This window comes from Centroberyx gerrardi, chromosome 16 (genome assembly GCF_048128805.1).
Source record: "Centroberyx gerrardi isolate f3 chromosome 16, fCenGer3.hap1.cur.20231027, whole genome shotgun sequence".
Taxonomy (NCBI): domain Eukaryota; kingdom Metazoa; phylum Chordata; class Actinopteri; order Beryciformes; family Berycidae; genus Centroberyx; species Centroberyx gerrardi.
Window position 1 is genome coordinate 9,654,703 of NC_136012.1, and position 13,378 is coordinate 9,668,080.

General features: G+C 46.0%; 2 protein-coding genes across 2 annotated transcripts; one reads left to right on the plus strand and one right to left on the minus strand.

The window, feature by feature from the left end:
- Positions 1-7,059: 7,059 nt before the first annotated feature.
- cryba1l1 (crystallin, beta A1, like 1) lies at positions 7,060-9,001 on the minus strand. Its single transcript, XM_071916614.1, has 5 exons — positions 8,927-9,001; positions 8,560-8,678; positions 7,876-8,017; positions 7,563-7,705; positions 7,060-7,207 (listed from the first exon to the last, which is right to left on the minus strand). Exons 1-5 carry the CDS (start codon positions 8,999-9,001, stop codon positions 7,060-7,062), a joined length of 627 nt encoding a protein of 208 aa, XP_071772715.1.
- Positions 9,002-10,905: 1,904 nt separating this feature from the next.
- On the plus strand, positions 10,906-12,524 carry LOC139925286 (beta-crystallin B1-like). The gene is made up of 6 exons (XM_071916602.2): positions 10,906-10,936; positions 11,182-11,279; positions 11,427-11,545; positions 11,762-11,894; positions 12,015-12,157; positions 12,353-12,524. Exons 2-6 carry the CDS (start codon positions 11,187-11,189, stop codon positions 12,522-12,524), a joined length of 660 nt encoding a protein of 219 aa, XP_071772703.1. The 5' UTR covers positions 10,906-10,936; positions 11,182-11,186.
- The last annotated feature ends 854 nt before the right edge of the window (positions 12,525-13,378 follow it).

A 13,378-nucleotide genomic window follows, 5' to 3' on the forward strand; every position in this document is an offset into this window, starting at 1 on the left:
GGGGGTGCGGTGGTGAGGTGGGGGGTGCAGGCCTCCAGGACGGGTAAGGGGGGAGGAACCGTGAGCAGGAAGCTCTACCTGAAGACCAGAGAGCTTCTGCAGCCAATCAAGATCTGTCTGAAGAGAAGGGGGCGTGGCAAAGGGTGGGAGGTCAGCCGAGACGGAGAGGCGCTGCCACCCGGTGAGGGGGCAGGAGGTCAGACGCAGCGTGGCAGGAAGAGAAACGCAACGCAACAGCTTACCCAGGTGAGGACCGCTCTCTCACTGCTCTCTCCTTTATGGTGTATTTGTGACACGGCCATGGCAAATCAGCAGTTTTTCAAGCTAAATGGGAGAACAAGATCTGATCTATGAGTGCTTAAGTCAGAGGAAAAATGAGGAAGTTTCATCTTGTGGGATCTCTATACTGAGAAACAACTGAGAAATTGCCCACTAATGTTTTTTCACAAGCACATCTACATCCCTTTAGATCTGCTGAAGTCACTTTGTGACTGTAGGGTTTTTACTAGGTCCTCGTTGAACTGTGCCTGTCTGAAACCTACCTGTGGTATTTCATAGGCCGGCTCATGGCCCCTGTGTATGTCAATGGATGCAGTTGCTCTGCCTCAAGCAAACTGTAGAACACTCTCTTAAAAGAAGTAAAAGGCGGCACTCCATTGATCAAAACCGTCACCTCAAATCTTCATTGCACTAATCCTCCACTAATCATTCAGCAAGAAAAAATAATCTGGCCACAACATGCTGACACGTTTCAGCTGACAACTGGGAGCCTTCATCAACAAAACTAATCAGCTTTATTGAAATTTTATTGAAACTCCTTTGCTAATTTCAATTGCAATGCCTAAACTTCAATAATAATTACAACTACATTATAACCCACACTAATCTTGTATATTGACTAACACAAGAACTCAAAACCAACAATAATTATACCAGTTAACTACTGTATAACCTGTTAATATGATGGACATCTATTCATGCAATGTAGGACAACAAGTGGTCAGTAAAAAAACTGTCCCAAAAAAAACAAAAACAAAAACTGCTCTCCACAAGTTTAATAATTTAATAAACTTACTGTAGGCCGACCTCATAAATCTCAACTGATCCTGACATTATGAAATAAGACAGTGTTTCTCAATCCTGCTCCTCAGCACCCATAGCCCAGCAGTTTTTCATTCTAGCCATCTAGCCAGGGACTGATTTACACCTGGGACACCAGGTGAATGCAATTAACTGCAATTAACTAGCTGGTATGATAGAAAACCAGCAGTACTTTGGGTCTCGAGGACCAGGACTGAGAACCACTGAAATAAAATGACCCCCTATCTGACACAAACTTAATGGACTACTGCTATCAGTGCATACAATAAATAACTCCTCACATAGACAAATGTTTGATAAATCATCATGATACATTGTATCTGTATCACGAAAGCCTTAAAAGAGTTAGAAAAATATACAGTAAAATATTAAGAAAATAGCCCAGAAATGCTAAATCGAATACTTTATGTAATGCTCTGCTATTTAAACAAATTACAAACTATTAAGCTTTTTACAACCTCAACAAATCTTGTTGCTTAATATGCACAATTAGTTAGGTAGTTAGTTTTAGATTGACCCACACAACCACTCAAGCACACTTAATCACACATCCACACACTTTTTTTTTTTACTAATCTTACAGTAATCATTACATTTCAATTGCTATATAATATAAATACATTTTGTTCTCTTTTCCCAACCTATTAATCTCATCACTCAGGAGTCATGATGTTATCCAAGACTGTAAACAAATGACTTGGAATATATTTCTACTCTTCATCATCTCAGTAATTGTTGCTAAAAGATTAGAGGTGTTGTCTGTATCCATGATTGTCTTAGAAAAATGCTTACACGTTACATTTGACCCAAGTCTGCAAAGACATGTTCTGCACTTATTCTTAGTAATGACTATGTTTATAATTTGCACTTGTGACTTGTATGTGAACGCAATGCTTTTGTTCACTGAAGGTAAATTGCTGTAACCATACAACAAAGTCCACTGTTCTCCTCTGTTCCAGGACGGTGTCCCGGTCACTAAGACTCAGAGGGTTAGGGCCAAATCAGTTTCCTACTCTTCTCCCCCCTTGCCACTCTACAACATGCAAACCTATGAACTTCCATTGAACCCGCCTGTCCCCAGCGCTTCCATCCAACCTTCTCCGTCTCCCAACCTGCTCTCACCCCCAGCCTCCTACGTGGCCCCGACACCGGCCCTCCTCCACACGACTTCCCTCCCTCCTCGGGGCCCCCCGCCCCAGGAGGACCAGTCTGAGCAGTTTGAACGTCTACTGGAGGAGGTCATGATGGGCCTCGACATCTTACCGAACAACAGCAACAGCGCTCTGCATCCTCATCCTCATCATCATCCTCCAGCCCCCAGTGGCACCAGTTGTACCTATCCCTCCTCTGGAAATGCTTTCGTCCAAACAGAACAAGGGCAACGTTGCTGTACCACTGACCTCCAGGAAGCAGGTTCGGATCTCCATGGTTCCATAGAGACTGTTGCTGTGGCGACAAGGGCTGATGGTTCCAGTTCTGTAAAGGGTGAGGTGCTCATTCAGCAGCCGCAGGAAGAGGGAGAACTCAGCAAGATACTGGACCACTTCCTCAGGTCCTTTGAGCAACAGGTTGCCACTTGTAGTGCTGGTGTAGAGATGGATGGGCAGAGCTACACGCAGGCTAGCCAGCCGCAGCCCTACACCGTCCTCAGGGAATACAACGAAACCCCGACCCAGACCACAACCCCTCACACCTCTCATGCAGAGCACACACACTCGCCCCATCCCCCACAGGCTGTCACACCTCGTGCGCATACACCCAACCCAGCCGTATACACTCAAACTCCTCCTTTACTTTCGCCTCTAACAAACACTGCACAGGCCCCTCCAGTCAGTGCTGCTCGGCCCCGCAGCCGCCATATGGTTGTAAACAAGAGGGAGGAAAAAGAGGACAGGATCCTGACAAGAAGCCAATGGAGAGAGAGAATGGGCAGTCCAGAAGAAGCATCAGCTGTCAAACTGACCGAACTGCTAGAGAGAGAAAAATCGCACCCCAAATCCCCACCAAGCCATACGCAGCCATGCAAGGCTTCTACCACTGGTGCTGTTTCTAGTGTTCCTACTAGTTCTCTTGAAACTACGTTTCCCCACGAACAGCCCAAGGCACCCGGGGAAGTCAGAAGACCAAGCAGACAGCTCTCCAAGAGAAGAAAGTCACGGAGACGATTTTCGGTGAGGAAGCCTGTGGGCACAAGTGACACAAAGACCGATAGCGTATGTGACGAAGGAGGCAAGGTTGCACAGTGGCCACAGCAGATGCCTGTGGTGACACTGGAGAGGAGCGTCCCACTGCCAGGGGCGGAGACTGACGTTACATCCCAGGAGTTCAAGTGTCCGAGTCTGGAAGCCAAGGTGAGAAACTCCTCTACCTACTCTCTACTGTTGTCTGCTGTCATTTTTGCACATTACAGTCAAGCAAAAGAGTTATTTATGTATGACAATGACGATAATTCATATTAATACGGAGGGGAGAAACTGGATTGCACCAGCCACTAAATTGCACCAGAATGTATTAAAAATGCTAAAAGTGTCAATAATTTGTCTTTGTGATATACTGTGTTTAACAGAGTCCCACAAAAACCGAGACTGCGAAGACTAGCCCACCATCAGCGAAATACCCACTAAAGAGCTTGCCAGATAAAGACCATCCAGTCAAGAGGATCAGGAAGAGCTACCCAATCAGGAGTCGGATTAAGGAAGCGCATATCACGGTGAGCATTAACCTTTTTCACAATTGGATCTGAGTGCTTATACAGGTGAAAATAAAAGTGTGTAGCATACTGAGTTGTTAAGTTATTACAGATTGGAGATGCCGAGGACCAGCTGAAGAAAAGGCGATGCGAGAGTTCGAGGGCCACAGTGTCCCCATCTCTGCCGCAACCTGTGCAGCACTGTGGCAGGGATGAAGAAAGAGAGACAAACGGTGATAGACAAAAAGCCAAGAGGGTTTGCCTTGAGCACGTGGCACCGACAACTTCTGAACCACGCGCACCCTGCTCTGCATCCGCACCCTCTGTCTCCAAACCCAAAATCAAACTCGAAGAGACAGATCAGAATGGGGACGAGAGGGGGAATTTGACGGATGAAGAGGAGAGCGGCAGTGAGGACTTGATCGTCGTAGATGGGGCCTCTGATGAGACCAGCAGCCTGGAGGAAGGTGAAGGCGACCGCCGAGAAGCAAAGCCTGCCATGTCACCGCCTTCACACCCAGCCGTAGAGGTCAATCCGGGGTCAACGGGAAGCTGGGAAAAAGAAGAAGAGGAGGAGGAAGTGGATGTGGTCGGAGGGTCCAGCCCCTTCCCTGAACCTCTGCCCATCAGCTGGACAGACGTGTCAGAATCTGAGGAAGAGGAAGAGGAGATTGATGTCATTGGAGGAGAGGTGGACTATGCTTCGTCAGCCAGCCTGCTGTCCTCTCTACTGTGACGAAGGTGAGTTTGTTTAAGGAAAAATCCACACTCAGATACTCTTACACTGTTATATATCATCAGCCTGTGATGTTCAGTGCATTAAAATATTGTTAAAGTGTTTAGGGTGGATTTTTCCTTTAATGGTACATACACATGCATAGAGGACATTTGAGCAAAATAACATACAACATACTCAGCTGTAAGAGTATCATGAATAATATGTAGGTTCATCAGAAATGTTTGTGGGTGTTGTTTTCCTAACTGTCTTCTGTCTTCTTTTCTGTTTGCCTCCACATGCAGGCAGACTGACAAACAGGTGAGTCAGGGATTTCCTCTCTCCTCTGCTCAGGAAGAGAAGAGCTTAGTGCAAGATATCAGCCATTTGTTCAGACCCAAACGGAAAGACTGTTTCACATGGTGAAGAAAAAGATGTATCCTTCTACATGAAGAAGCTATTGTGAGTTTAATCATCAACACAAACAGGACTGATGTGCAATTATTGAGTTGAGTCTAAAGAATGAACAGTTTTCAAACTGTGAAAGGTGAGAATGGTATTCTTCATTTTTCTCGACTTCTGGGAAATTATTGACAACTGTTAAGTTGTTGCTGTTATGTAAAGAATAGTTAAGTTATTACTGCCAAGTTCAGTAATTTGAGACTGTTAAGCAAATATGTTCAGCTTTGACCTCAAACTTTGTTTTAACTGACCAGTGTTGACAACAACACCAGCCCACCGACCAGAGACAAGTTAGGGTTGGGAAGAGATTTACTGCAAAAATCAGGTTTAAGTATACTGTCACTGGAATCAAGAGTTTTCTTAGTTGTAAATATGACTATGACTGATACATATTATCAGCCGCTTTTTCTAAATGTTCCACTCTAGAAAACTTTTTTTTACTGTAATGTTATGTTTGGTATTTGTTACTGTGTTTGTTCATAGCACTTTCAGTCTAAGTATCCGATTTCTAGATTAAAGATTTTCCTCCCACTTCCTTGTGTTGAATCAGTTGTGTTGTTTAGACTGTTAATAATGTAATCTAAACTATATGTACAATTATGGTTTTGTAGTGACTCCTCTCCACAGACAGATCAGGCTCGTCATCAAGGGTGTAGGTTTCATTCAAACTTTGATGGGGACACTCTGGATCAAACTCTGGACAGAAAATCACACTGATATACTGTTGGCATAGCCGTAGCCTAAATGCAACTGTTTTCCCTCACTTCTGCAAGATCGAAACAAAATATACAAAATAACATTATGAAAAATATGAAAATTTGAAAAAATATTATAAAATTAATTAAAATAAAATCAATTATTATTGGTCAAGGTGAAATGCGTTGTTAATCTGGACCCCTGATCTGAAGGTCAAACAATCAAATTATGAACCATGGAAGTGGAATTTGTTGCATTTAAAGAAGGTTCAAACAATTCAGAGAAGGGGTCCATTTTTTTTTTTTTAAAGGGGAAAGGGTGTTTGTGCTTGTGACCAAAACCAACCAGAAAATATGCTTTCCTTCTAAAAATATAGAGTGAATAAAAACAGAATATATGCTTTTAAGACAAATAATTGGACATATTCCCCATCTCCCCCCAAATCTACACCTATGCTTTCCCCTGTTACAGTGCATGCAGCCTGCTTACTTTAGTTTGGCAGACAGATCTTGTTATCACAGATCAACCATGTGACTGTAGTAACATCTTTGGATTCATAAACACACTTAAGGGAAAGTGGACTACCTCCTTTCCTCCTTGTTTGTTGTATTTCTCATTTATTTAAACATGAGGAACTCAGAAGGCTAGAAAAACACTCAAAACCAGGAATTTCCAGCCATGCACTCTCAGGCTCTGAAGGCAACACATGCACTTAGCACACCTATAAATAATAGAACAAGAGCATGTGAAGTGAACATGAGTTTATTAGTTATCAACCCGTGGATCAACCTCCTACACACAACAACAACAAAACACATCTGAGCTGCACCACAACGCTCTCAGCCACGCTGCATGCTGCACCGAGGAGAGCGAGTGCAACTGGGGGAGGCGTTCTCGGACGTGGCGCCATTTTGGAGCCACCTCTCCCCCTCCGATTGGGTTCCGGCACCCTGAAGGGGGAAGCGCTATTCCCAGCCCAGCTTAGGTGAGAGTACAGCACAGGTGTGTGTGTGTGCGTGTGTGTGTGCATAGGTGCTTCTAACCAAGTAAAAAGACACTTGTGTGAGTGTCAGTCATGTCGGCGCGTGTTTGTGTGTGTGTGGAGTGTGTGTTTCCCTGTGCTTTAACAGTGCGATATTGTCTCTTATCACACTTTTCGGAGCGGCTGTGAGTCAGTAGTGATGGTAGTGAGTCGGGTCGGGGCGGCTGTTGCGGCTCAGGTCAGGGGGGGGGGGGGGGGGGGGGGGAGAGAAGGGATGGAGAGAGAGTAAGAGAGAGAGAGGGAGAGAAAGAGAGAGGATGAGGTTGTGGGGTAAAGGGGAGGAGGGAGTCCGGGGGAGTTGCTGTCCGGGGGCCGTGGCTCTCACCAGGGCCTCAGTCTCAGCCTTTCCCCCTCTCAGTGCTGGATGCGTCTGATGGACTGGATCTGGGGGGTCTGGCAGTGGGAGCCCCAGTTCCTCCAGTGCTGGTAGTCTCCGCTGTGTCTCTCACACTCCATGATGTACTGCTGGCCCCTGTAGCCAGGGTACTGGTAGCACACAAAGCTGTGGGAAGGGGCCACACGGGTTAGTGGGACTTATTTTAGGAGTTACATGAGTTATTGTGGCAAGTGTGATGGATTAAAGGATTTGTGTTTACAGCTTTATTCGTCTGTGTGAGATAAGAATAAGACAAATAGAGTGTGCTGAAAATAATACAACAAGTAATTATAGCAAAAGAACATATTGAGAAGTATCCAGCAGATAAATGAATAAAGATAAAGTGTCTTTGTTGACAGATTTACAGGTTTGAAGCGGATAGTCAAGTCAAGGCTGCACACATTATCAGGCGCACAGATGGAAGAACAGCCAATCCAGACAGGCAAATATATATAGATCCACAGAGGGAACAGTAACTTACGCGCCACACTGCACATGCATGGAGCCCACTTCAGGCATCATCCAGCCCATGGCCTGCAGGGAGGGGTAGTCGTCACACAGCTCCACACTGCGGCCCATGAAGTTCTCCCTCTCGAAAATCATCATACGGCTGCTGGTGTGGGACTGGAGGAGAGGCGGAGAGAGCGGTGGATCGTCAACAAAGAGACGTTTTTCATTCCTAGCTATGAAAGCATACACACTCTTGGACACTGTCTCCTGTTCTGTCTGTCTTCTCTATTTCTTTCTCGCTCTCTCTCTCTCACACAGGTAAAAAGAGACGGGGGTGTACTCACGGCACAGTAGATGGGGCGCAGGGACATGAGGCGCTCCACGTGGTAGGAGAGGGAGCCGCTGTAGGCGTCCCAGTGGGGGTACTCACCCCTCTCCAGGATGAACTGCTGGCCCTGGAAGTCATGGTGCTCGAAACCCACCCAGCTTTACAGAGAGAGAGAGAGAAGAGAGAGAGAGGACGGGAGGAAGACAGAGGGTTTTACATGTTGATCCACAGACATCACTTTATATCCATTTGAAGAGTTTCGTTCCAAAATGAGATATATGCCATTTTAATATAAGCAGTGCCTGGTCTTACAAAATAATGGCTAGAGGGATTGCAACTAAATTAGAGATATTGAACGATGAACCTCAATGGTTTTGTTCCCAAAATGGGATGCATAGCATTTTGGAAATGAACACACCATTTTTTTTTTTTTTACCAAGCTTAAAAACTAACTATGTTAAATACCATGCAGGTAATACACTGAATGTACAAAATATTAGGGACGTTTTTTTCAAAGCTTAAAAATCCTTCTCTAACTCATCTGCTTCTCTTTATCTACATCTCCTGCTTTGTGGTTGGTATAGATTTAATAAGGAAAATCAATAATGATAATGCCTTCATGCCTGCATTCAAGAAAAGAGCAAGCCTCCCTGATATTTTGTACATTCTGTGTACCTGGTACCATTTTGTCACTACTTACGATCCACTCTCCACCCTGATGGAGCGGATGTTGTCCAGGCCGCACTCCTGGATGTTGCAGCACTCGGAGGTGAACTCCTGGCACTTGCCCTGGAAATGCTCCTGCTCAAACACAGTCACCTGGAGAGACAGAGCGAGGCAGGAGGAGGGGAAGAAGAATTAGGAGGAATAAAAGAAGGAGCAGGAATATTGAGGTGGCATAGTTCCTTCTTTACCTCTGAGTATCAAGCAGGGATACACAGAAAACGTAAATGTAAGCCATGGTATAAATGTTCTCCTCCTACACAGGCTCATCCAATTTTGGAATGATATGTTCACAATATGGGGAGTGTGTTGCTGGGTGTGCAGTCAGGAGTGTGTGTGTTTACCTTGAAGAAAGGAGCCATGCCCATCCCCGAGTTGATCAGTGGCTGCATCATTGGGGACCTTGTAGTTCTGTACATCTTTCCTCCTGAGGGGGCAAGTGAGGGAGGAGGGAAGGGGGGAGGGAAGGAGGCAAGGAGGTAGGGGAGTGGAGAGAAAATATCCTTTAGACACTGTGCAAACACCTCAGCAATATTCTTATTTTGCATGATTTAAAAAAAAAAAGAAAGTATAAAATATGACAGTGTTCAACTTCATGCCAATCAAAGCTATAAGAGGAACCTCACATAAACCTCAAACTATTAGGCATCATGCATGGAGCCATAAGACTTTTTTCCAAATTCATAAAAATCTGCCATGAAAACAAAACAAAAAAACAGTGGGGGCTGGTCTAAGTGCATTTAATTTATTGATTAAAAAAAATAGCTTTAATATCTCACTAATAAAGTGAAATTTGACATCACAGAAACAAATCTATTAACAATCAATGTGTTGTACAGGTGGTTCAGAATATTTCGTGCTTTTGTTGATTTTCAATTGCAAGCGTTAAAGCTCCTTGAGTAAGCCCAAGCCCAGCAGCATCTGTCTAGCCTAGCTGTCCCTGACTGGTGTTGAATGCAGAGTTGCAGCCTTACCTAGATTGGCACTTATTGGAAGAGCTCGGGAATGGTACGCGCCTACCGCCTTTCTCGCGTAGAGCTTTGAGAGAACCTGGCGCTTCAGTTTTATACCGGCGGTCGGGGGAGCGCGCCTGCCCGTGCGCGTCCGCGAGGCGGGTCGGTGGGCTAGCTCGGTCCATTCGCCACAGTGGCAGCGAAGCGCGCTCCCGGCGTTCCTGCACGGTCGCTGTATCCTGCCCCACCGGCCAGCTCAGCAGATCCTATAGAGCGCCGGTCCCGTCTGAAACAAAAGCGCTCCGGTATGTTCGGGCCCCGGTCAGCAGTCCGGACTGTGTCCAGGCACAAAGGGCCGGGATAGCGGTGGAGAATGTGGGGATTAACGGCGGAGCAGAGGCACCGCTGGGGGACAGAGAAGTGGATAGCAGGGTGCGTCTATATGAATGTATAGAAATATAAAACAGCAAGTAAAAGTCTCATTTTTCCCTCATTCACACAATGGGATCCCATTGTCACCAAACGTTTGCGCGCGCGCCCACGTGAGCGCGCGCATGCACTCTCGCGCCAGGTTGCACGCACACGCACGCACACCTATACGTACACACATACCCAGGTGTATGGGTTACCATGGTGACAAATTTGGGGTGTCAGTGATTTATGTATCAAACGCCTCCATGTTGCCCTGAATGTAAAGCTCACCTGCTAACAATACCTGGATCAATGTAATAGCGTGGAACATTTTTCGTGTATTACACAATATCGCACCTGAGTCAGATGATCAGAACTGTCAGAATGATTGTCATGCCATACATTTCTATAACCACAATCAAATAATTCATGTTACTTTGTACAATACACATTATCAATACATGTCATTTCTATGTGTGATCAAGCATGGGGGAATCATCTTCTGATCTTTAATATGAAGCATTCCTGCATTAAAGTATCTGAAATGTAAGACTAAAAGTACTGTGATTTGAGATACACTAACTACAACAAGAAGCCCTAACTACAGTAATCACTGTGAGATGGACAGCATGATTAAAATCCCTCTCCTATCATAAACCCAAAATATCAAACCATATTCCATGTTTTCTCATTGATTCTGAAATATGAGTTCAGGACCATCTGCCCGTGTCTCTAAGACTTGTGTTTGTCGCTGGACCACAGTCTCCTCTCCAGCTTCTGCCACTCCTCCTCTACCATCCCCCTCCCCTCTGTCTGTCCCTCTCTGATGATGTGGGGTTTCTTTTGTCTCGTGCCTCTGACCTCAGCAGGTTTGTTTCTCTCTCCCTAATCCCTCTCCTCTGGGCGCCAGCGTATAAAAGGGAGGGGCGCACTCCGAGCCGCACACACTCTCTGAGTGAGGCTCGGTATAGGCATCACACACACATACAGGTAAGGTACACATACACACACATACACCTGCGGGCATGCACAGGTGGAAGTGGGGCAGATTACATCGAGATAGATCATTCAGTCTACTTAGTTTTTCATGTCTCCATTATTGGCCTTTCCTCCATTTCTGATTTCTTCTATTTTTCTTCTTCTACATCTCATTCATTTCTTTACACCATCACACCAGTTGAATTTGCCACAACTCACCCCTCTTTCGGTGCCTCTTTTTCTCTCTTTCCGCCCAGCAATCATGTCTACTGGAGATAAGACCAAGGCTGCTTCCCAGACCGACGGGAAGGCTGCCCAGAGCAAGAAGTCCGAGATGGGCATGATGGCCTACAAGGTGGGTGGCTCTCTCATGGGACTCCTGCTTCACAAAGAGATAAAAGTGGCTCTTACTAAGCTACATCGACATATACTCTAATTCTACAGTATCGTGGAGCCTTATCTTTGCCGTACTGACTCTCCTGTGTGCTTCTGCCCCCGCCAGATGTACGTGTTCGACCAGGAGAACTTCCAGGGTCGCATGATCGAGATCAGCAACGAGTGCATGAATGTGTGTGAGATGGGCATGGACCGCGTGCGCTCTCTGCGCGTTGAGTGTGGACCGTAAGTCTAAGGATATTCTAAATTTGGTTCAGAGGCTGTATTATTAGTGAATAAAAGTCACTTTCACATAAGGAAGGTGCTGTAGCATTATGCAAAAGCTCCATTGGCTGCTGTTGATCGTGAAGAGAACGTATGATGGAGTGGATAGAGTGTGTTCTCGCGTTACCCTGATGGCTTTGCATACAAAATAGTAACGCTGTCTCCTCTCACCTCCAGCTTCGTGGGCTTTGAGCAGATGAACTTCTGCGGTGAGATGTACATCCTGGAGAAGGGAGAGTATCCCCGCTGGGATTCCTGGAGCAACTGCCAGAAGAATGACTACCTGCTGTCCTTCAGGCCCGTCAGGATGGTAAAAACCACACTCCTCTGCTCCTGCTCTCTACACCATCCTTCTCAAATTCTCTCTTTCCCCTTCTCTTTCTTCCAAGCCCCTTCACTAACCCAATGTTTCTTTCTCTCTCTGTCCCAGGATCCTGAGAAGCACAAGATCTGCCTGTACGAGGTCGGAGAGTTCAAGGGCCGCAAGATGGAGATCATGGACGATGACGTTCCCAGCATGTTCTCCTACGGCTTCACCGACAGAGTGGGCAGCATCATTGTCAGCTGCGGAACGTGAGTGGCTGCTATCATTGACACAGATAAAGTTTGCAGTGGTGGAAGCTGAAGCATCAGCCAGGATTTCAGAGCTCAGAGATAGAACTCATGGAGGAAACACAAACACCTAGAACAAACTAGCACAGAACTAGAATAAGTTCAATGTAAGTACACACAAAAAAGACTGACATGGTTCCTCTTTTCTGTCTGCAGCTGGGTGGGATACCAGTTCCCCGGATACCGTGGTAGCCAGTACCTGCTGGAGAAGGGCGACTACAGGCACTTCAACGAGTACGGTGCCCGTCATCCCCAGTTCCAGTCCGTGAGGCGTATCCGTGACATGCAGTGGCACCAGCAGGGCTGCTACACCATGGCCAGCAAGTGAGGCTCAGGGAAGGAGAGGAAGAGAAAGAGCGGAAGCGAGGGAGAGGGGCGGAGGAAGAGGGGAAGGGGGAGAGATGTCTGAGGCCTTACCTCAATACTTTAAAGGGTCTTTGATCTGACACAGCGAGGGGAAGGGGTGAGGATCTCGACCCGCCTCTGATCTGAGAGAACACCTCAACGGAAGGAGCAGCTGGCGCAGGGAAACCACCACACAGCCCTCCATTCCTCTCTATCTCTACTTTTCTCTTTCTCCCCCACGGTCTGACCTTCGCTCCCCCCCCCCCCCCCCCCCCTTCTTCCTTTTTTCGTTCCTCACTTCTTTCCCCTCTGCAGTCCTTTGCAGCACCAAGGAGGGAACAAGACATCTCTTGCTGTTTTACACACGATTCTCGGCTCAGGGTACAATGCACCATGGGAAACTGAGTTTCTAGAGCCCCCTGCCCCGACTTCCTACCCCTGTGCATTGCACACCCTCTCTGCTGTACAGAATCCTGGCCAAGTTTTCAATAAAAAGGAAAATTTTGATTTCAAACATGTTGTCTTTGTTGCTTATTACCATGATGGCTGAAAAGGGAGTGGAAAATGCTCTTAATCTTCGTGAAAAATCAAGGAACAATTTAATAAATTATTAAGATGGATGGATTTTGAAAAAGCATGACAGATTGGAATTATGGAAAAGAGGAAAGGAAATTAAAGTCATATCTACACTGCTCAGACCCTCCCTCAGCATAATGGACGCCAAATGTCCCTTCACTCAAACTGAACCCAGACTTTATGGACCAAACTGTTCCTTTCATTGGACTTCTTGGATCAAAATGTATTTGTGAAAATGGTAGCTACAATTCAAGCAAATAA